At 47.0% G+C, this 23,584-nt stretch overlaps 1 protein-coding gene across 1 annotated transcript in view; it reads right to left on the bottom strand.

The window, feature by feature from the left end:
• The window catches only part of nfatc2a (nuclear factor of activated T cells 2a), a 246,738-nt gene extending 223,965 nt beyond the window's left edge, over positions 1–22,773 (bottom strand). Inside the window, exon 1 of the mRNA XM_072514718.1 lies at positions 22,425–22,773. Within this exon, the coding sequence (XP_072370819.1) occupies positions 22,425–22,485 (61 nt within the window). The 5' untranslated portion in view covers positions 22,486–22,773. The remainder of the gene's footprint in view (positions 1–22,424) is intronic.
• Between the last annotated feature and the right edge of the window lie 811 nt (positions 22,774–23,584).

Genomic DNA, 23,584 nt, shown 5'->3' with positions numbered 1-23,584 from the left:
ATCAAAAAGGATAAAGGTGACGTTGAAAAGAGATCTAAGGATCTTAGTAGGTATGGTACTCAGTGTGCCCAGTGTAGAATAGTCATTCACTGGGCAAATAAAATATTAAATTGTATTGCCAAAACAGCAGAGTATGAGTCAGTGGAAGTCAGACTCGAACTGTTTAATGTATTAGTCAGACCAGAGTTGACAACAATGTCCAGTTGTGATCCCTGAGACATAAGAAAAACATTCAAGCCCTGAAAGCAGTTCAGGGAAGAGTCATCACGCTGAGCCTTGACATCTGAGTAGTGAAATTAAAAATGCGTGTATCAGATGAAAATTAATTGAAGTCCGTGGTATATGGGCTGAGATGGCCCAGCTGATCTTCCTTATTTATATGCACCTTCAATCATCAGGCGTATTATCCTGAAGCAACCTCAAGTCTAAAGTGATCTTGATTGAAACCCAGCATGAAGGATGGTCACTAGTTGCCATCAATTGCCCCGTCCAAGAGGATAACTAATTGTATGACCCTGTCCCTCACATGTCATAAATATTAAAGAGGTAACATTATTTTCCATGATTTTCTTTGTGTTTCTATGAAATCTAGTACTGAAAGATACATGGGGTCAGATTTTCAAATCTGGGTTGGGAACCAATGCCTTCCCACACCACAATTTTCATGCAGCTGCCCTACTTGAAAAGATAAACTAACCGCAAAACTTTGTCTCTAAATTCTTTAAGATTTCCTATATTTCTTTCTGCTATTCATTCCATTATTGCAAAACGACCTGGAGGTTAACTGAAGAAACAATGTAAAAAGTCAGCAATTGAAACTGCTTTTATATAGCATAACAACAAATTAACACAATGAATGCAGGGAGATATCATGGCAGGTTTATCCCTGCAAAAACTAGAGTACAACATTATCGATCAGTTCCTTTTCAAATTGGGGCAATTTCTAAATTTTGCTGTGAGAATAATGGATCCAACCCGATCATAAGGCACTTATAGCCTGGAAAAGACCATATATTAGCATTTAAAACCGCAGGCTGCTGGTACCTTTAAAATAGTTCCAGTTTTTTGTGGTTTGCCCAACGCTGAAGCCTCACAATTATTGTAAAAGAATGAATTTGGGCGGTTCGGTGGCGCAGTGATTAAGACTGCTGCTTCACGGTGTCGAGGACCTGGGTTCGATCCCGGCCCCGGGTCACTGTCCGTGTGGAGCTTGCACATTTTCCCTGTGTCTCCGTGGGTCTCACCCCCTCAACCCACAAGAATGTGCAGGTAGGTGGATTGGCCACGTTTAATTGCCCCTTAACTGGAAAAAAAAAAGAATTGGGTACTTTAAGTTAAAAAAAGAAAAAGAGTAAATTATATACCCAGCTCTGCGATACACATTTAAATTCTGTGTGAAATTGTGCCATTCAATTGCAAACAGATTTACTGAATGAGCTGATTATTGGAGTAATTCCCTTTCCTCATTATCCCGGGACCTCTAAAGATCAGAACCTCACACTGAGTGGGTAATTCAATATTTCTATTTGAATAACAAAGTTGTAAAAAGCAAAATTTGTTTTACATGCAATTATGTTAAGATAAGTTCTCTTGTGAATTCCTCTTGAAATGAATTTCTCAGAGAGCAGCTAATTTCAAAAGGAGTTTAGTAAATCCAGCATACAGTACGGAGTTGACAACTGATCTAACATCACCTCAAAGAAACAAATGTGCAGGATATGGGAGATGCTGTGTCCCAAACCGTAACTTTAGCAATAGGCAGGAATATCCAGTACAGTGCACGGGATAAAGATTCAAAATGACCTTACATAATGTTAAGGTGTTCAGACACTTCCTCCCGTATCCCACTTGTTATTGAAAATATGAAGTGGATTGGACTTCTAACTCCCTGAATTTGGTGTTTGTTTGAAGTGGGAATGGAAAAGTGGATCGAAGGTGTCAAATGTCATATTTATCTCTCTCAGTCGACAAAGTTGAAGTTATTAACGTCGTCAGTGGCCAAGGACTGGTGTATTTAAAGCTGAGAAGATTTAAAACTCCCACTCACTCAGCAGGGTTTAAATCAGCAATATTTAGGTTGACAGAATGAAGTAATATTAAGGACGTTTCACCAGGATTTGGAACGTGCAGGGCCGAATTTCCCATGCCCTACGCAGTATGTTTCGGGGTGCGAGATGGCAGCCCGCCCGCCATTGGGCAGATGCAGGATCTTCTGGTCCCGCCTCTGTCAATGGGGTTACCTGTTGTATGTGCGCCACCCCCCCGCCCCATTGGCAGGACCAGAAGATCACGCCAGCAGGAGCAGCCGGAAAGTTCTGGCCATAGTTTTGGATTTTAATGTGATTATTTAAAAGAGGCACAAGATAACATTCATACAAAAGAAAAACACTGCAGATATTCGAAATCTGAAATCAAAACAGAAAATGCTAGAAATATTCAACAGGTCAGGCAGCATCTGTGGAGAAAGAGATTTAACATTTCAGGCTGCTGACCTTGAGTAGAATTTTTCCATTCCGTGATGGCAGGTGGGAAAGTTAGCGTGATTTCCGTTGAGTGATGTGGTGGGTTTTCATGCCCTTGGTGCGTCCTGGTTCTAGAGTAGGCTCGATATCACAATCTGGTAATCAACTCATTTTCCACTTTTGAGTTCGTTAGTTATGCATCAGCAAGGGACTTGGCCAATTGCAGGGCAGGCCAGGCCAGGCAGGGATTCGTCTGCCCTCCATTACTTCATGGGGTCGAAGGTACTGCCATCATATTTAAATGGCACCTGGATATACGTTCACTCACTGCAGGCTGTGTGTGTTGTTTCGTTCTGTTTCTCAATGGTGCCCAAAAGATGCAAACCCTCTGCTCCATGGTTCAGTGAGGCGGCCCTGGAGATTCTCCTCCAGATTGTCCACAAAGGCTGCAGCACCTCTTTCTGAGGCACAGGAACAGGAGGTGCACCCACCTGGCCATGCCAGTCTGGGAGGAGGTCACCAAGGAGTTCAATGCCCCTGGTCAACAGAAGAGGACCACTTTCCTATGCAGGAAACAAAGGAACCATCTGATGCACTTTGCCAGGGTAAGTGAAACTTCTCACTCCAAGCTCATACTCTCATAAGGACGTCAAGCAGCCTAGAGTTAGGCTCCACAGGGATGTCACACATTACCAGTAGATGGGACATCTGCCAGTTACTTAAAGATCTCCATCTCAGGCGGCACGGGCGCAGTGGTTAGCACTGGGACTACGGCGCTGAGGACCCGGGTTCGAATCCCGGCCCTGGGTCCATGTCCATGTGGAGTTTACACATTCTCTCCGTGTCTGCATGGGTTTCACCCCCACAATGCAAAGGTGTGCTGTTAGGTGGATTGGCCACACTAAATTGCCCCTTAATTGGAAAAGTAATAATAATTGGGTACTCTCAATGTATTTTAAAAAAGATCACCATCTCCATCTTGGGTAAGATATTGCACAAATGGCATCTTAATGCCTTGCTGGAAGGACTCAGCACACACAATTCACATGCAGGCTTCTGGAATGCACTTTAATTCACAATGCTCACAGTCAATCCATCTCTCTTTATGCAGGACAAGCACGCCCAGAATCAGTGGCAGAGTAGCAGGACCGGAAGGTGTACCCTGAAGCTGAGGGCATTCTCACCCCATGAGGAGCAGGCTGCAGGGGTGGCTGGTGGGGACAGAGGTTGTTCCTGTGTGGAAGGTGAGATCAGACTCCTGAGTGACTGCCTTGCAGTGCTTCACAGAATCCCTCTGTGAAGTCACAGAACATAAATCGATATGGAATTCATTGCATGAATCAACACTCATTGACTTAAGGTTCATAGCAAGGATTGACCTTTGTGAGATCGACAATGTTGAGGACTGTAATGGTATGAAAGCGATGCTCCAGTACATCTCCTGAATGCTCAGCAGTGTTGAAGGGAATTATTCATCATTGACTGCTGTGCCAATACTGACTGAGCCATGTCTCTCCCAGATGCCAAGGCCAGATGCCAAGGCAATGCAGGATGTAAACTTCACGTGCTTCTGATGAATGCAGGGTAATGAGTGTTTGTCAATAATCACACGATGGTCCTGCTGAACTACTCTCTGTGAGGACGATGCTCATTTAACTTGCAACTTTGTATCCTTCCTGTTATTTGACAGAAAACTATGACCTGATGGCACCTATGAGCTCAATATCAAGATGTTATATTTGTATTAATCATGCATGAGAGCTGGCATTTGGAGTGCTGGTGCTGCTGTCCTGAGACGGTCAGGCACTGACGACTGTTTTTCCTCTTGGAGCCACCTTGCTAGCCTGCTGGCACACTGGCATGAGTGTATCTATGTGTGCAATAGTGTTTTTGCACTATTTGTAGTTGCTTAAGGATGTGCATGAGTGGAGTGCTTATCCAAGTCCACAGCAGCCGTGCGGTCCCTCAGCTACTGCACATTCCAAGGGTGACCCTGTGATTAGGTTTCACGGTGATTTATGCTTCCTCCTGGATCATTGTGAGATTGGTGACCTTTCACGACATGTTGAAGATGACAATGAAGGTCTTGTTCTCTCTCCTACATCGAAGTGTGAAGTGAACTGCACTCGGAACAACTTATCTTCACCTTATTCTTCCTGGAATCTTGTGGCTGTGAGGTTGTCATGGACACATCTTCCATCTCATGGCAGTGCAGTGGCATCCTCATGTGTCGCATCCGAGTCCTCTTCCCCGTCAGATTCATCCTCTTCAACAACAACCTCCTCATCTGAGCAGATATGAAGCCCCTTCATGTGTCCTTGTGGCAACACATCCCCCCTTTGCAGCACTAGGTCATGCCAGGCACAGCAGCCAATGATGATGTGAGGCACCCTGGGCGCGATTCTCCACTCCCACTCCGGTTGGGAGAATCGCCCGGGCTGCCGAAATTTCCGGGGACGCCGGTCCGACGCCCTCCCGCGATGAACGCTGGGGGGGCGGCCTGTGGGGGGGCAAGGGGGGATCCTGCACTGGGCTTCACCTTGAATGTGGGGTGGCCCGTGATCAGTGCCCACCGATCGTTGGGCCGTCCTCTCTGAAGGAGGACCTCCTTCCTTCCGCGGCCCCGCAAGATCCGTCCCCCATCTTCTTGCGGGGCGGATTTGGACAGGACGGCAACCACGCATGCGTGGGTGACGTCCGTTATGCGGCGCCGGCCGCGTCATCTATGCGGCGCCGCTTTTACGCGGGCGACAAGGCCTGCGCTGGTAGATGACGGGGCCCTGATACTGGCCCATTGTCAGGGCCTGAATCGGTCGGGACCGGGGCCATTCCGCGCCGTCGTGAACCTCGACGGCGTACACGACGGCGCGGCCACTTCAGCGTGGGGGTGGAGAATCCCGCCCCCTGTGTGGTGAATATCAGAGCGCTCCACCTGAAGAGTCCAAATATCTGAAAGTGTCTGTGAGCAGTCAATATACTACTGTATTAAGGACCTTGTGGTTGATGTGCAGAGTTGGATCTTTCCTCAGATGCACTCTTTGGATGAAAAAGAGGCATCATTAGCCATTTTTCAAGGGGGTTAAACTTATCACGGAGAATCCAAGCCTCTAAGTGCCAAGCTCCCTCAAATATCTCTGATACCTGGGAGTGACTCAAAATGTATGAATCATGTGAACTCCCTAGATATCTAGCAAAAACATACTGGGTCTGCTTCCTGTGATCACAAATTAATTAGCTGGATGTTCAGAGAGTGAAATCCTTTTCTATTAATGAATCTCAAAGGCTACTACCCGGGAGTTCTCAGGGCCATATTTGTGCAATCGATGACACCCTTTACCTGTGGGACTCCTGAAATCACAATGAATCCAACAATTCTGGCATCCTGGCTTGCTTCTTCCATGCAGAACTGCATGTAATGGTGAGCTTTCCTGAAAAGGGCGCCTGTCACTTCCCTTATGCATTTGTGTGTCGCCGATTGTGAGATTTCTGAAAGGTTCCCAGTGCAATTTCCGAATGATCCGCAGGTAGAAATCTTCAATACAGCGGTAACCCTCAAGGCAACCCACATTAGATGCACTCCAAGTCTGTGAGGCCTGAAAGTGAAAGTGTCTGCAACACTATCTTTCACGCAACTCCATATATGAGCTGCATCTTCTGTAGACCCTTAGTCACACCAAACGCCTTTGTGAATTTGGCCCTTCCTGACCAGCATTGGGCTCTTTCTGGAGCCACAGTGGCTCTTGTTCCTCAAGGTGATGGTCTTCCCTACAACTGCCCCAATCCTCATTCTAATCCTCATTCAGTATTGCCTGAAAATTGCACTCTCCGCTTCTCCTTACATCAGTGAATGGATATAATTAAGCAATCAATGGGAGTTCCCATGGAATGTTCTCCTTCCATATATAAGGCAAGAATGCAGTCTCCAGTTCTTGAATTTCCCTTAGTCTGCACATCACATACCAAGGTCACCCCATGTAGGAGGACACCTGGTGGCTGATATTTCCCCTCACGTGTAATTGCATTCACAATGAGGGCCTTCATTAGGATCTTACAGATCCAGGTCCTCAGAACCACAGTCAGCCTTGTGTTGGTTGTCCTCCAGAGGCTTTTATAACAACTATGGATACTCAGTCCATGTGCTTATATCTTGACTGCAAGCAAAGTGCCTTGAATGCCTAGACCAATACACTAGGAAGATGGACCATGGCCCTCTGTGTGGCAAATGTGGCCATCGATTCTTCAAGCCTGCATCTATTCTGACATGCCCTTTTAAGAATCAGATGCTAATCAAGACCATTTGTACTACAACGTAATGGATTCTCACCTGAAGGTGCACCATTAGTAAAGGAACCAAGTGTTGTGTTATGTTACCTCGAGTAACATAAGCTGCTACTTGATGTAGGCTCTGCTGAAAGATGCTCCAGACTCGGAGATAAGTTTAACGTATTTATTGAACGATTAACAATGCTCTTAAATGAGTTTGACACTCTACTAATCTGCCTCTAGTAACTCAGTCTACTCTGCTAACTATACAAGCTTGCTCTCGACCATGTGCTAGGGTGTGAAGTTGCTGATAATCAACCCTGTACTGCTCTCTTGGTTTCTGCCGGTGGAAGAGGCCGAGCCTGTTTGCCTTGTCCTTTTTATATGGGTCGTGTAGTGCCCTTGTGGTAATGCCACCTCTGGGTGTCCTGATTACCCATTGGTTGTGTCCTGTTCTAATGACCCATTGGTTGCGTGGCTGCATATCATGACATCTCTGGTGCTCCCTCTAGGGGTCACTTAGCTTTAGTGTATTTACATTAACCCCTTGTGTATATACAGTGATGCATATCACTACATCCCCCCTTTTTTCTTGTTACATATTTTCTGTACTTTGTTAAAGAAAATTGTACAAAGCATGTAGATAAATGATGACATGTACAAGTTGTGATGATATTGATGATTATACAAAGCCAATTAATAATTATGAGTCCAATCTTAATTAAAAAATTATGAGTCCAAACTTGGTGAATTTGTTCGGTTGAGTCGCTTTCGTCTTCTGTTGTTGAAGTGGTGATGGCGATGTTGTCATTTCTTGGTGACTGTTGTCCGTGTTCTTCTGTTTAAGTAATCAGGAAGTCATCATGAGGTGTTCAAATGGTCGAATCACTTTGTTGTCTGATTTAGACTTTTTTTTCTACGCTTACGGTAGCGAGTCCGTATGTCATCTTTGTTGTCTGACCTTGACTTTTTTCTGTGTTTGCGGTATTGATGTCATCTGCCTTGAAAGCTGGTTTGCTTGTTTGTAGTGGAGCAAATGTGAATTTGTGAGATTCGTTGTCATGCCATGGTATGTTTGTAGTCTTGCCATTGTTTGGAGCTGTGCAGTTACATTGTCCTTCCTGTGCAGAGTTGTACCATGTCGTACAAGTTGTTGTTTCATTGTTGTCGTTTTTGTTGTTTTTGTCGTGCTTGTTGTTGCTGTTGTTGCCTGTGTTATGTTTCTTGTTGTTGTTTTTGTTGTTGTTCTCGTAGTTTCTGTTGTTGTACTTGTAGTTTTGTTTAGATCCTTGGGGTCGATGCAGATGCGTAGGTCTCCTGAAGGCTTTTTTACGCGCACTATTGAGCTGGCCCAGTCGGTTGGGTCGGTGACCTTAGAGGTGATGCCTTTCTTTTGTAGGTTGGTGAGCTCTGCTTTCCGTCACCCTCTCAATGGAGCAGGGACTGTTTGTGGTGTGTGGCCCACTGGTTTGGCGTCAGGCCACAGTAGAATCTTGTATTCGTACGGAAGCATGGCCATCCTGCTGAAGACATCTGGGTACTGGGTCAGGATCTTGTCGATGCTGGCCTGAAGATCCGGATGAGACGGCGTCATGGTGTAGACCCGTCGGATGAGGTTCAGTTGCTTGCAGGCGTGCGCACCTAGCAGGGACGCCTGTCTAGTTTAACAATCTCGAAGCGTAGGCTTGTCTGTATGTGTCAGTTGGACACTGTCAGGTGGCAGAACCCCAGTGCCTTAATTGCGTTGCCATTGTAGTCCTGGAGTTTGCAGGCAGCTGGAAGGAGCTTGGGAGCCTTCTTGATTCTCTTGAAGTCCAACTGCAAGATCAGGTTGGCGGAGGCACCTGTGTCCAGTTTGAACTCGATGGGGCATTGGTTGACATCCATCACTGCATTCCATTCGTCCTCGAAATGCTCGGCAAGAATTGACTGGACTTACGATGTGCCCGGTGTGGCGTATTCGCACTTCGTGATGATGCCTACTCGGTATGTGTTATCCAGGTAGTCATCGTCTGGATCTGGAGCACTACCTTGATCAGAGTCATGCGTTCGATGTTGCACATCTTGTATGGGAATTTTGATTTCTTCGTCACTTGTCTCACATACAGTGGGTAGACATTCAGTGTCCTCTTGTTGGTTAAATGAGCTGGGTAGACTTTCATAGTCTTCTTCTGGTGGCTCAGATAAGGTTGTTAGACCTTCATGGTCTTGTTCATGCATGGACTTCGCTGTGGAGTCTTGAGTTGCTTCCATTGTGGAGTCTGTCGACGAGCTCTCTGTGGAGGCTTGTATCGCTCTCTCTGTGAAGTCTTTCATCGCACTCTGTGTGGAGTCATGCAGTGGTCTCGCTGTGGAGTCGATCTGTGCGCTCCCAATGGAGTCGTTCAGTACTCGCTGTGTGACATCATTTTCTTCTTGGGTATTTGACAGGTTGCTGTCATCCAGTGTATCGACGATCTGCCATTGCGTCATGGTATTGGATTCATCTACCATGAGTAGAGTCGTGTTGAGCTATTCAACTGTGGCGCTGATGCTTTTATGATCATCATTTCTGAATAACTCAGCTATGTCTGAGTAGTATTCTTCAATATACAAATCATTTGGTTTCGGATTTGTCAGCGTGCTCTTCATGTTTAATGAACAAATCATCTTCTTTGGTTTCGGATTTGTCATTGTGCTCTTCACTTCGGGTGGTGCAAACTGCTTGTTCCAGGGTGCTGCGGAGGATATTTTCAACTGCTGGTAGAAGTTCAGGCATTGTTCTATCTTTCGAGGTGAAAGAATTGTGTTTTGTAGCTTTAAAATTCTTTTTTTCAATTTTTAGACATTTCCCCTTTAAGTGGGCGTGGTCCGGGGCCTCTGATGTCATGATGTTCGTGACGTAAAGCGTAGGAATGGATTGCACATGCGCAATCCGAGTTTCCTTTACTGTGCGCTCTTTTCGCTACTGCGCATGCGTGGTGCAGTTCTCGGCCGTTTCGTATTCCCGGTCGTATTGCGCATGCGCCGGGCCCCGGGATGAGCGCGCGAAATGGCTGCCGTCGACAATGTGGAGGCGCTGCATCCGGGAGATGGCCTGAACACTCTCCACCTCGTGGGAGATTTGTTTTTCACTCTCAGCACTTTTGTATTGTGAGTAGCGATTTTGTGAATGTTCATTCACAGTGCACGTTTGAATAGCGACTTTTAAGGTCATATGCCTGATTTTCAGCAATTGCTCTCGCAGAGGATCAGAGTGCACACTAAAAATGATTTGGTCTCTGATCATGGAGTCAGTTATGTCACCTAAGTTGCAGGATTGCGCTAGCAGCCTAAGGTTAGTTAGATAACTATTGAAGGATTCGTCTTTACCTTGCATCCTTTGCTTGAAGATGTAGCGCTCGAATATTTTGTTCGTGTCCACCTCGCAGTGGCTGTCGAATTTGTCCAGGATGGTCTGGTATTTTGTTTTGTCCTGCCCTTCTGAGTATTGAAATGAGTTGAAGATCTCTATCTCATGGTCACCCGCGGTGGTGAGTAGAAGAGCTATCTTCCAAGCATCAGTTGCGCCATTCAGGTCGGATGCTTCCACATATAGTTGGAATTTTTGTTTGAACGAACGCCAGTTAGCACTAAGATTACCGATGGTCCTGAGTTGATGAGGAGCCTGAATGTTGTCCATTGTGCTTGGATTCGGAAGCTGGTTGTCTCTAACCTTGCTAGTTGAACTATGGAGATTGAGCAGTCACTCCCGTACCATGTTGTGTTATGTTACCTCGAAGCTGCTACTTGATGTAGGCTCTGCTGAAAGATGCTCCAGACTCGGAGATAAGTTTAACGTATTTATTGAACGATTAACAATGCTCTTAAATGCGTTCGACTCTCTACTAATATGCCTCTAGTAACTCAGTCTATTCTGCTAACTATACAAGCTTGCTCTCGCCCATGTGCTAGGGTGTGATGTTGCTGATAATCAACCCTGTCCTGCTCTCTTGGTTTCTGCCGGTGGAAAAGGCAGAGCCTGTGTGCCTTGTCCTTTTTATATAGGCCGTGTAGTGCCCCCTTGTGGTAATGCCAACTCTGGGTGGCCTGATTACCCATTGGCTGTGTCCTGTTCTAATAACCCATTGGTTGCATGTCTGCATACCATGACATCTCTGGTGCTCCCTCTAGCGGTTACTTAGTTGTAGTGTATTTACATTAACCCCTTGTGTACATACAGTGATGCATATCACTACACCAAGTTCATTCATTGTGCATTATACCCTCAAATCCAGCACTCAGCTGAGTCATGCTCCCTGTGGTTTAAGCAGGACACTTACAGGGTGCTCCTTTAATCGGCCAGGAATTGCTGTGCTAAACTCCTCCCACACGTCCGAGACCCCTCCCTGACCAATTTTTTCTAGCTTGATTTTCAAACTGTTATTGCAAGGTTAGCTCGAAAATGGTGCTTCATTTGTGCGACCAGTTTCCAATCTCCCCTGTCACCCAACTCTCTGCCATCCTCCTCCATTCTCAGTGCCTCTTAATTCCCTTTCCTCCTATCACTTTCCAGCCTCCACCTCTTACCCTTGAATCCATCAATATCCATGTTGGTATTCTTCAAAGGGCCAATGCCCTTTGTCGACCTGATCCCTCCCCTTCTCAGGGCCACATTCACCCTGACTGTGACTGTGCCCTCTGTCTCTCAGTACCAATAACCCTAAGCCATACATGTCATGCAGAGCACTCTAACATGGTCCGCACGGCCCTGGAGAATTTTTATTTAAAATTCATTTATACAGTATGTGGGCTTCGCTGGTTCGGCCAGTATTTGTTACCCATTTGTAATTGCTCTTGAAAAGATGGTGGTGAACTGCCTTCATGAACCGTTGCAGTTAATGTGATGTAGGTACACCCACTATGCTATTAGGGAAGGAATTATAGGATTTTGACCCAGCTATAGTGAAGCAAGGGCGAGAAATTTCCAAGTCAGGGTGGTGAGTGACTTGGAGGTGAACCTCCAGGTGGTGGAGTTCCCAGGTATCTGCTGCTCTTGTCCTTCTCGATGGTAGTGGTCATGGGTTTGGATGGTGCTGCATAAGGAGCATTGTTGAATTTCTGCAGTGCATCTTGTAGATGGTACACTGCTGCTACTGTGCATCGGTGGAGGAGAGAGTGAATGTTTGTGGAAGGGGGAGAAATCAAGCGGCTGCTTTGTCCTGGATGGTGTCCAGCATCTTGAGTGTTGATGGAGCTGCACTCATCAAGGCAAGTGGGGAATTTTCCATCAGACTCCTGACTTGTGCCTTACAGGTGGTAGACAGACTCTGGGGAGTCAGGAGGTGAATTACTCGCCACAAGATTCCGAGCCCCTGACCTGCTCCTGCAGCCAAGTATTTATATGGCTATTGCAGTTCAGTTTCTGGTCAATGGTAACCCCCAGTATGTTGCCCCAGGACATTCTCTTCAATATGCCCCCAACAGCATGGTCTCTGCCCCAAGACAGTCTGTTCAATATACCCTCGGCAGTGTGATCTCTGCCCCTGGACAGTCTCTTCGATATGCCCCTGACAGTTTGGCAACAGCCCAGGACAGTCTCTTCAATAGGTCCCCGACAGTGTGGCATTAGCCACAGGACAGTCTCTTCAATATGGCCCCGACAGTTTGACAGTGGCCCCCAGACAGTCTCTTCAATATGCCCCCAAAAGTGTGGCATCAGCCCCGGGACATTCTCATCAATGTGTCCCGATAACATGGTCCCTGCCCCAGGGTAATCTCTTCAATATGCGCCCAATAGCGTGGCCTCAGTCCCAGGGCAGTCACTGACTCTTCCTTGAGCAGTCTTACAACTCTTGCCCAGGGCAGTTTTTCACTACTCCACTCTGCTCCGTGACCAGCCTATAGTCCTGCTTCTGTCTTCCCCATTCCCTCCTGAGTGCCTCCACCTACTCCCTCTCACCAGTCCTGCTTCTGTTCCCCTCCCCTCCCCGCAGGTCTTGCCTCCCCTGTGTCCAGCCTTGGTGCAATTTGCAATACAGGCACTGGGAATCTCACAGCAAAGCTTTTAAAGATAGAAAAAACAGCGTCTATGTACTTCAAAGTTATTGATGAAGTGAAGCTCGCCAAGTGCATGTCACTTATATATAGTCGGAAATACTGGCGGGGCACTTAATTTGGAGGAGAGGCAGCACAGTGGCACATTGGTTAGCACTGCTGCATCACAGCAACAAGGTCCCAGGTTCGATCCCGGCTCTGGGTCACTGTCCGTGTGGAGTTTGCACATTCTCCCCGTGTTTGCGCGGGTTTCACCCCCACAACCCAAAGATGTGCAGGGTAGGTGGACTGGCCACGCTAAATTGCCCCTTACTGGAAAAATGAATTGGGTACTCTAAATTTTTTTTTTTTAAGTTTGGAGGGGAATGTAATTCCAGCAAGTTAGCCTTTAAATGAGCATTCTTGAGATGCAAATGAATGCAAATGTGGTTCCCGACATAGATCAGCAGGAAGCTCGACCTGCCTTTAACCTGCCAGTCAGAGAACAAAATACCGAACTAATTTCCCACTGCTTCATCCACCTTTCCAAATTTAGTGCACCCACCCGCCACAATCCCTGCCGCTGGTAGGAGGAGAAAATTCAACCCCTTTGCCAGAACTAGAAAAGATTAGAGTTGAAGCTGGTTTAAAAGATTGCAATTTCAACCAAAATCAGGGTAGAATTTTTTTTTTAATTCCTTCTAAGCGATGCAGAAATAAATTCAAATATAAAACGTAGGAACTGCAGCATTAGCCATCTTGCTTTGAAGTACTTTGTTTAAAAAGACGCATGCACCATGGACTTTATGTACACATGTATAATGGATGTTGTACATCCTATGAGATCCTTGATATATACAAATTCTGTAAACATCCTGAGCCTCGATTACAGATTTGGACCTCAAGCTCAGAATGGTCTTCTGTAAGGGCTGAACATTTCAACATTTTCAACGGGAAGTGTCGAGCAAAATACCGAGAGTTTGTTTTATAACCAATATCCCAACAAACACATTGCAAATTGCACAAAGCATATTCTCACTGGATGAAATGTTTTTAAGATGATTGGCAAAAGAACCAAGAGGAGATGAGGAAAACTGTTTTATGCTGTGAGTTATGATGATTTGGAATGCATGGCCTGAGAGATTTAATAGTAACATTGTAAAGGTAACCACATATGTATGGGTAAAAGTAACAACTTTAAGGCTATTGGCAAAAGGTAGGAAAAGGTACAATGGCCAAATGGCCTCTTTCTTTGCTGTATGATTCCATAGGTAAGACCTTTGGGGCGCGATTCTCCACTTCCACGCCGGTTGGGAGAATCGCCTGGGCCGCCAAAATTTCCGGGGACGCCGGTCCGATGCCCTCCCGCAATTCTCCCAAGGGGCGGGAACGGCCCGGTCGAGTTTCGCGGGCCACAGGCCGGAGAATCGCCGGAGACACCGAAAATGGCGATTCTCCGGCACCACCGCTATTCTCAGGTCCAGATGGGTCGAGCGGCCAGGCCAAAACGGCGGGTTCCCCCCGGCGCCATCCACACCTGGTCGCTGCCGTCGTGGGTGGTGCATGAACGCTGGGGGGGCGGCCTGTGGGGGGGCGAGGGGGGATCCTGCACCGGGCTTCACCTGGAATGTGGGGTGGCCCGCGATCGGTGCCCACCAATCGTCGGGCCATCCTCTCTGAAGTAGGACCTCCTTCCTTCCGCGCCCCCGCAAGATCCGTCCCCCATCTTCTTGCGGTGCGGACTTAGAGAGGACGGCAACCACGCATGCGCGGGTTGGCGCCGGCCAACCCGCGCATGCGCGGATGACGTCCGTTATGCGGCGCCGGCCGCGTCATCTATGTGGCGCCGCTTTTATGCGGGCGACAAGGCCTGGCGCGTGTAAATGACGCGGCCCCGATACTGGCCCATTGTCAGGGCCTGAATCGGTCGGGACCGGTGCTGTTCCGCGCCGTCGTGAACCTCGACGGCGTTCACGACAGCACGGCCACTTCGGCGTGGGAGTGGAGAATCCCGCCCTTGGAGCTTAGAAGAGTGAGAATATTGCTGAAACAGAAAACGTCCTGAGGGGATTTTACAGATTGGATACTGAGAGGATGTTCTGCCATGTGGGAGAGGCTAGAGACACATTTTTAAAATAAGGGGAGTGATTCAATGAAATTCTTTCTAAGTGTCATTTTGGGCGAGTTTGGCAGGGTGTTTCCTGTCGGCTTTTTCGGTGAGATCCACACAGGTATTCACCCACACTCCGTCATTTTTGGGGCCTTGGGGAGATTCTCTCCGATCTAGCCTACACTTCGGAAAATTTTCATCACTGGGAAGATGAACTCGCTGGTGAGAACAGCTCCTCAGAGATCAGGCTGCCATTTTGAAAGGGAGCTCCAATCTTTAAGGAAGCTTGAGGATCCTCCAAACCCTCCACCCACGGACAATGTCACCGCCGCACACATGGGCAATATCCGACCACCCCAAGTGAGGACATTCACTATGGGATCGCTGAGGGCCCCCCTTTTCAGGCAACCCCATGCCCCTTTTCGGGACCTCCCCTTGAGGACCCCCAGCTTTCACCCCCCCGACCTCTTATGAGACCCTTCATACCCGGCCTTCACCATTCCCCCCCCCAACTCTTCATATCCCCTCATCCCCCCTTTCTTTTTTAAAATAAATTTAGAGTACCCAATTATATTTTTTCACAATTAAGGGCCAATTCAGTGTGGCCAATCCACCTAACCGGTACACCTTTGGGTTGTGAGGGTGATATCCACGCAGACACGGGGAGAATGTGCAAACTCCACGCGGACATTGACCCGGGGCCGGGATTCGAACCTGGGACCTCGGCGGCGTGAGGCAGCAATGCGAACCACTGCGCCACAGTTCTGCCCCTCAACCCCCCTTTCAAGGGCATGGTCTCCCTCGGCCCCGGCCCTTGCCAGTGCCAAACTGCCACCCTGGAACTGCCACCCAGACACCCTGTCAGTGCCCTTGCCAGGCTGACAGTGCCATCTGGGCACCTTGGTAGTGCCAGGCTGACAGTGCCAAGTTGCCCGGGTAACAGAGGGAGACCCTGCCCTGTCCCCGATCACCCAGGCGTCTCCAATGGCCTGGGCGACCCCCCAAGTGCCGTTATGTCTGGTCCACATTTGTGTGGACCAATACTAAACAGCGCTCAGTCCAGCCCTTACTGGGGAGGCTGTTAGTTCCTGGGCACCAGAAGAATCCAGCGCATGCATTTTTAAAGGAGCATTATGGCATGTTTAAATATGCTGATCTGGATCTCGCCCAGTGCACGCAAGATCCAGATCGCGACATCTCACATGGTTTGGTAGAATGTCGCAAGACATCTTGAGCATCGTGAATCTCGCGAGAGGCCTCACACGAGATTCAATGGCCTCGGCATGACACTAAGTTGGGCGCGGTGCGGCCGGTAAACCATGCCCAAGTGTTCCCATGTGAGATGAAAATGAGGAGAATTTCTTTATTTCAGAATGTTTTTGGTTGGTGGAATTCCCTTCCCCAGAGAATGGTGGGGGCAGAGTCGTTGAATATTTTCAAGGTGGAATTAGGTAGATTCTTGATTGACAAGGGAGTTGAAAGGTATGGGGGTCAACAGGAAAGTGGAGTTGAGGCCACAATGAGATCAGCTATGAACTTATCAAATGGCAGAGCAGGCTCGAGGGGCCCAATGGCCCACTCCAGCTCCTAATTCATATATATGTTTATATGAATTGTCTTTCAATCTGAAACAGGTATTGCTAATGGAAAATATGTAGCAATAATCCACATTATTTTATATTTAGACCATAAGAAATAGGAACAGGAGTAGGCCATTCGGCCCTTTGAGCCCACTCCACCATTCAATGGAAGCATGGCTGATCCGTCATTCCTCACGTCCATTTCCTGCCCTGTCGCAGTAACCCTCAATTCCTTTACTGATCAAGAATCTGTCTATCACAGCCTTAAATATACACAAACATTTTGCCCCCACAGCTCTCTGTGGCAAGGAGTTCCAAAGACTCACAACCTTCTGAGAGAAGAAATTCCTCCTTATCTCAGTCATAAATTGGCTCCCCTTTATTCCGAGACTATTCCCTCTTTGTCCTAGACCCGCCACTGAGGGGAACATGCTCTCAGCATTTACCCTGTCAACCCGCCCATGAGGGGAAGCATACTCTCAGCATTTGCCCTGTCAAGCCCCTTAAGAATCCTATGTTTCAATGAAATCACCTCTCATTCTTCTAAATTCCAAAATTATAATGTGGAGTCCATCAATTTCAACGGCAAACGGGGCATTTAATGCTGTGCCTTGGAGACAGGCAGTAGATAGAAACTTCGAACCATGAAAGTGGGCAAATCAGAATAGCCTTGGCTGAAACAGAATCCAAGTCCAGTGTCAGACGTGCTACAAACAATAGGGGAAGGGACTGGAGTGCTTGAGATAATTAAAGTGGGCGGCACAGTGGCACAGTTGTTAGCACTGCTGTCTCGCTGTGCCAGGGACCCAGGTTCGATTCCAGCCTTGAGTTACTGCCTGCGCGGAGTTTGCACGTTCTCCCCATGTCTGCATGTGTTTCCTCCCACAATCCAAAAATGTGCAGATTAGGTGGATTAGCTGTGCTAAAATTGCCCCTTGGTGTCCAGGGATGCAGGTTAGGTGGGGTTATGGGGATCGGGTGTGGTGGGCAGGGGAGTGGGCCTGGGTAGGACGCTCTTTCGGAGGGTCGGTGCAGACTCAATGTGCCAAATGTTCTCCTTCTGTACTGTAGGGATTCTATAAAGTGCAGGATGCACTAGCATTCAAGGCAAAGATCTGAACTGCACAAGGTCTCTGCTGGGGTAGAAAACCACAAGCTGCAGTTTCTGCAGTTTCTAGTTCGTCGGGGATGTAAATTCTGCTGCAAGGAAGTGCAGTGAGATCATTGCAATAGGTTACAACTTATTCAGGTAATCTGAAATCACATCAGATTACTGGCAGTGTGCTGTGAGAGACACCTGTACTGTTGAGCATGTAAATATTATGAGATGCACTTTGCAGCCTCACTCTGTATGCTTAGAAACAATGAGGTGCATGAAACCATGTCTAAATCCTGCATGAACGTGTCATTGCTCCTTAGGTCCAGAGTTATATCACATGTATTATTTTTAAACGAAGCAAATTTATTCAACAATTTTCTGCTTTGCTTCCCGGCGACACGATGGCACAGTGGTTATCACTGCTGCCTCATTGCACCAGAAACCTGTGTTCGATTCCAGCCTTGGGTGGCTGTCGGTGTTTGCAGGTTGGGGTGGGCAGGGAGTGGGCCTAGTTCAGGTGTTCTTTCAGAAGGTTGGTGCAGACTCAATGGGCTGAATGGCTCCCTTCTGCACTGTAGGGATTCTATGGTTCTGTCATTTTATCTCCTCTCCTTCACCTTGGTTTGGTGCTGTATTTCAGATTGTGGGTACACACATCCTGTTGTCGAGTCACAACCCCTGAGGTCAGCAGTCAGGAGTGAAGATGGAATATCAAAAGGTTACCACTCAGACTTTCTCTCCGCTGAGAGATGCTACAATTTTCAGCAGACCCCTCTCAGTGGTTCAGGCTGGGAACTAAGTAAAAGAGGAATCCTATTTCTTCACTGCCAGCCCATGCCATTGAGTTCTTGCAGACTCTTGGTGTCACTGCTGTTTTACCTGGATAAAAACCCTGCACCACCGGTCTGGTCTGTTCGGAGTTAAATAACCCCAACCAGTGTGGAGGGGTGGGAAGATGAGCAAATGGGCGGCACGGTGGCATGGTAGCACGCTACTGCCTAATAGCTCCAGGGACCCGGGTTCAATTCCGGCCTCGAGTCACTGTCTGTGTGGAGTCTGCATGTTCTCCCCGTGTCTGTGTGGGTTTCCGCCGGGTGCTCCCGTTTCCTCCCACAGTCCAAAGATGTGCAGGTTAGGTGGATTGGCCATGCTACATTGCCCCTTAGTGTCCCAATGTTTAGCTGGGGTTGCTGGGTTACGGGGATAGGGTGGAGGTGTGGGCTTGAGTCGGGTGCTCTTTACAATGGCTGGTGCAGACGCGATGGGCTGTATGGCCTCCTTCTGCACTGTGAATTCTATGAATTACAGTAAAATTCCAGGGCAGGATATAGTTAAGTCTGACCCGGTTTCCCTTTCCTCATTGCTATTCGGTGATTCCTGCGAAAACCAAGGTGTCGAGATTGGAATTTCCTCATTAATGGTGCCAGTTTTCTGTCTGTGGTGGGCCATGCAGGGGCACTATCTCGCTGAATCCCTACACATTTCTGCAATCTTAGCAACATTCCAACAATATTTTTGATAGATAAATATGGGTGTCACCTTTAATAAGTCTGTAAATGAGAGAATGAGATCTTCCACCGTTACTTATTTGCTGAAGCTGAGTACAGAAAAAGGGGCTGTTACTTTAAAGTGACACAGGAGCCACTCAGAAGGGGAAATCATGAGATGGACTGTCCCATTTTGGCAGAGTTTCAACAGAGGCAGCCAGATAGGGAACTTTCAAGTGCTGTGTGGCTCTTTGAACCAAAAGCCTGCTTAAAACATTTAAATAATCCTGCAGTCAAGAATATTTGCCAGGGTCAGTGGAGGGTCACACAGGGGAGAAAAGATCCGGCACCATCCCACTTTTACCGGCAGTGCCACCTGAGATTTAAAGAAAAAATCCTGGTCTGCGTATCTGAATATTGCACGGGTGCAAGATCAGTCTTGAGTATGATGGCTCCCACAGTTGAATACTTTGCCAACATTCACTACCTGGCATTGCACAAGAATTACTATTTTTGCAAGGTACTACAGATCTTATGGTCCCATAACGTGAAGAGGTGATGGGAGGAACAAAAAAAAAATCATCACTGATATTCCTGCCTGATTAATGCATGCATGTTCACACACACTAACAGAGCATGCATATATATACCAATGCTGCCAGCTGAGCTACAGTGGGCAAGACTGCTACAAAGGTGTTTGTATGTTAAAGAATTACACATCAACTACATAAACACTATTTCTCTTTCACCAGCTCATAGAATCACAGAATCACACAGTGCAGGAAGAGGCCCTTTGGTTCATTGGGTCTGCACCGACATATGAAGAACTCATGACCGCCTGCCTACCTACCGCCTGCCACCCAGCACTTGGCCAATAGCCTTGAATGTTATGACATGCCAGGTGCTCATCCAGGTACTTTTTCAAGGATGTGAGACAACCTGTCTCTACCACCCTCCAAGGCAGTGCATTTCAGACCGTTACTATCCTCTGGGTAAAAAGGGTTTTCCTCACCTTGAACTTGTGTCCCCTCGCGGCTGACCTTTCAACGAAGAGGAACAGCTGCTCCCTATCTATCTTGTCCATGCCCCTCATAATCTTGTACACAACTTCCCCCATCCCAAATAATCTGAGACCAAGGTTGACACAATCAATTAACTTTTTATTCACGTGCTTATTGGTTTAAAAATATCACAAAAATGATTATTTTCAAAACGTAATTTCAGTCCTTTTGTCAGCACACACAGAAATTGAATGGTAGGACCCTTGGAAGTACAAAGGAGCAGAAAGACCTTGGTGCGCATGTCCCATAGATCCCTGAAGACAGCAGGACAGGTAGATAATGTGGATAAGAAGGTATTTGGGATAATTGCCATCATTAGCCAAGGCATAGAATAGGAGCAGGGAGGTTATGATGGAGCTGTATAAAACGTTGGCTAGGCCACAGCTAGAGTACTGTGTGCAGTCTGGTCGCCACATGACAAGAAGGAAATGATTGTACTAGAGAGGGTGCAGAGGAGATTCACCAGGATGTTGCCTGGGCTGGATTGTTTCAGCTATCAAGAGAGACTGGTTAGGCTGGGGTTGTTTTCCTTGGGACAGATAAGACTGAGGGGGGCCTGATTGAGTTGTATAAAATGTGAGGGGCATAGATCGGGTGGATAGGAAGGAATAATTTGCCTTCGCAGAGGGATCAATAACTAGTGGGCATATATTTAAGGTGGGGGCAGGCAATTTAGAGGGGGTGTGAGGGAAAATCCTGTCACCCAAATCTGGGTGGGAATCTGGAACTCACTGCCTGAAAGGGTGGTAGACGAGGGAACCCTCACAACTTTTAGGACGTATTTAGATGAGCACTTGAAATACCACAGCATACGGGCCAAGTGCTGGAAAATGGAATTAGAGTAGATAGGTGCTTGATGGTCGGCACCGACATGATGGGCCGAAGTACCGCTTTCCATGCTGTATGCACTTAAAAGGTGCAAAGTTGCTGCAACATGCCAGAGATGGGATGGTAACATAGTGCAAAGGGTGTAGTCTGTGGATTGGGGGCTGTGAGGGGCGGGGGGGGGGGGGGGGGGGGAGGGGGGGCGGGAGAGATGTTGGCAGTGATTACTAAAAATAACTTCAAAAATCAGGGGAGCCACAGAGAGACTGAGGGACAGTGTGCTGGGTTCAGAGTGTGAGAGACTGGGTCAGAGTTTGTAAGTCAGAGTGAGATTGATATAGGAGACAAGGAGGCTGTGTGAATGTTAAAACTGTGAGACTCAGAGGCTGAAAAGTGAGTCAAAGTGAGAGAGAAAGTATCAGAGTTAGTGAAAGGCAGAATCAGAGAAAGTGTGAGAATCAGACGAGTGACGGAGAAGCTGTGAGAGTGTCTGGGAGACAGAGAGTGAGAGACAGAGTCAGTGTGTGTGTATGTGAAAGTCACTGAGGAGGACTATGTGTGGGTCAGAGACAGAAAAAGGGGTGCATGTGTGTTTCAGAGTGAGAGGGAGAGTGAGAGTGTGTCTGAAAGTTAAGTGAGAGGGAAAGGGGGAAGTCAGATAGTGTGTGTGTGAACGAGACAGAGGAAGAGAGCCAGAGAGTGAGTATGTGTGGGTTCGAGTGGGAGAGACTTGAGAGTCAGAGAATGTGAGAGTGAAGCCACAGGAGGTTCGGATTGGATGAGGCAAAAAGTTATGACAACCACCACCCACCACGTTGCCGTCTGCTGAGAAAGGTAGTGAATGGGTACAGACTGATAGGTAGTGAACGGGTACAGACAAATAGATCTAAAATTTAAAATATATATACTGGGGACTACGCGAGGATACTTTACTCCTGACTCACCCATGCAGAAACCTCGGAGTCATGGAAACGGCGAACACTATTTGTTACGGACACCCACCCACCCATGTGTTTTATTTTGCAGATGTCGTTAAGTGTTTTATTTATTTACTCAATTTCACGAAAGCTGCTGGGTTGTTTTTCGTCTCGTCTAATCTCAAGAGCCGTCTGCAGGGAGCAGCCTCGCGTCAGCACCGCTGGGGGAAGGAAGGCTGCACATCTGGAACTCCTTACAGATGTTTCCAAAAATGTATAGATGCATCATTAAAGACAATTACTAAAATATTTGCAAGAATTCCCTCCGTTATACTTAATGCAGTTTAGTAGCGAAGGAGTAAAACAAAAAGATGGGATATATGTATATATTTCATTTCCAAACTCGGTACTTTTAAACATTGTAAACATTACATTAGATTGTTGCGTTTTAAATTCTTATATTGCCCTGTTGAGAATATCATCGCCTTTTGCATCTTAATTCAAGCCCCCTCTGAACTTCCCCCATGAATGACATGACCACATTTCAGCGTCAGAATCGCTCTCCAGGTTAATTATTCACTTCAAAGGGTTGTGAACAATAATAATTCCAGAAGTAAATCCCATACCTTGATCCATAGACCTCATGATGTGATAGGGCACCACTCTGCAGGCAGCTTCTCTGAACATTTGCAGGCAGGACGGTTAACATCAGTATCTCAGACTGGAATTGCAGTGCATATGATGGCAAGGTTCCGAAGGAGATTCTCTTTTCCTGGGGAAGGCGAGGCGGGAGCAATCCGGCTCGGCAGTCAGGATTTGAGCTTCCCCATGCGCTGCACTGACTTTCTTCTGTCCCAGAGCTTACTCACTACAGAGGGAAAACGCCACTTCCTTCCCAAGGATCAGAGTGTTTATAGTTTCGCTCCAGTAAAATAACGGGATTCCCTTTATGTTTCCTCCTGTTTAGTCCGTTGCCTTGACCACCTTGGCATCCATCCCGAGCCTGAACTAAGGGGTTTCCTGCAAACTCGTAACTCTGGAATCCATTACGTCGCCACAGATAAATGCCAAGAGATTTTTTTTTGCGGGCTTCTTATTCAGAAATACAAGTGCTTCATTGTCAAATGTACTTCTCAAGTCTGAAGGACAAAGAAATTAGCCTTTTAAAAAGAGCAGTCAGATACATTTTGCAGACTCTATATTCCTATAGGATTGTTGGAAGAAATTGCCCTCTTTCGTCTATCAAATCAATTTTTTTTTCATTCTTCATATAACCCCCCCCCCCCCCCCCCCTCACACACACACACACACATTTTACTTTAGTTTTCTTCATATTGTTGGAACCCAATCCAGATCATCGAGACCACCTTCAGAAATCTATCGGTAGTTTTGGGGGGAAAAAGGTTTCGGTGTCTTGGAGATAATTAGGAGAAGTGACAGGAATAATGAGACATTTGAAACTAGGTTCTGAGGGGAAATTAAGCCCTGAGGTTTATATTTTATATATTTTTTGAAGCAAAAGGAACGATGATGCAACTTTGACGAATCCTGGAAAGAAAAGGATAATACAGATGCAAGCAGATGTTTTAAATTGAGTTTAAAGGACAGAACCGAGGAGAATGAACGCAAAATTATGCAGGACTCGAGTTTTATTTTTTGGGGTCCTCCAGGTGAATACACCATGTAGGGTGAGCATTGAATTCGAAACTCTACTCATGGGCGCCCGCTTAGCTCAGTTGGCTGGGCAGCTGGTTTGTGGTGCAGAGTGAGGCCAGCAGAATGGGTG

The sequence above is a fragment of the Scyliorhinus torazame genome, chromosome 8, assembly GCF_047496885.1.
Source record: "Scyliorhinus torazame isolate Kashiwa2021f chromosome 8, sScyTor2.1, whole genome shotgun sequence".
NCBI lineage: Eukaryota > Metazoa > Chordata > Chondrichthyes > Carcharhiniformes > Scyliorhinidae > Scyliorhinus > Scyliorhinus torazame.
This window is presented reverse-complemented; position numbering and strand designations above follow the sequence as displayed.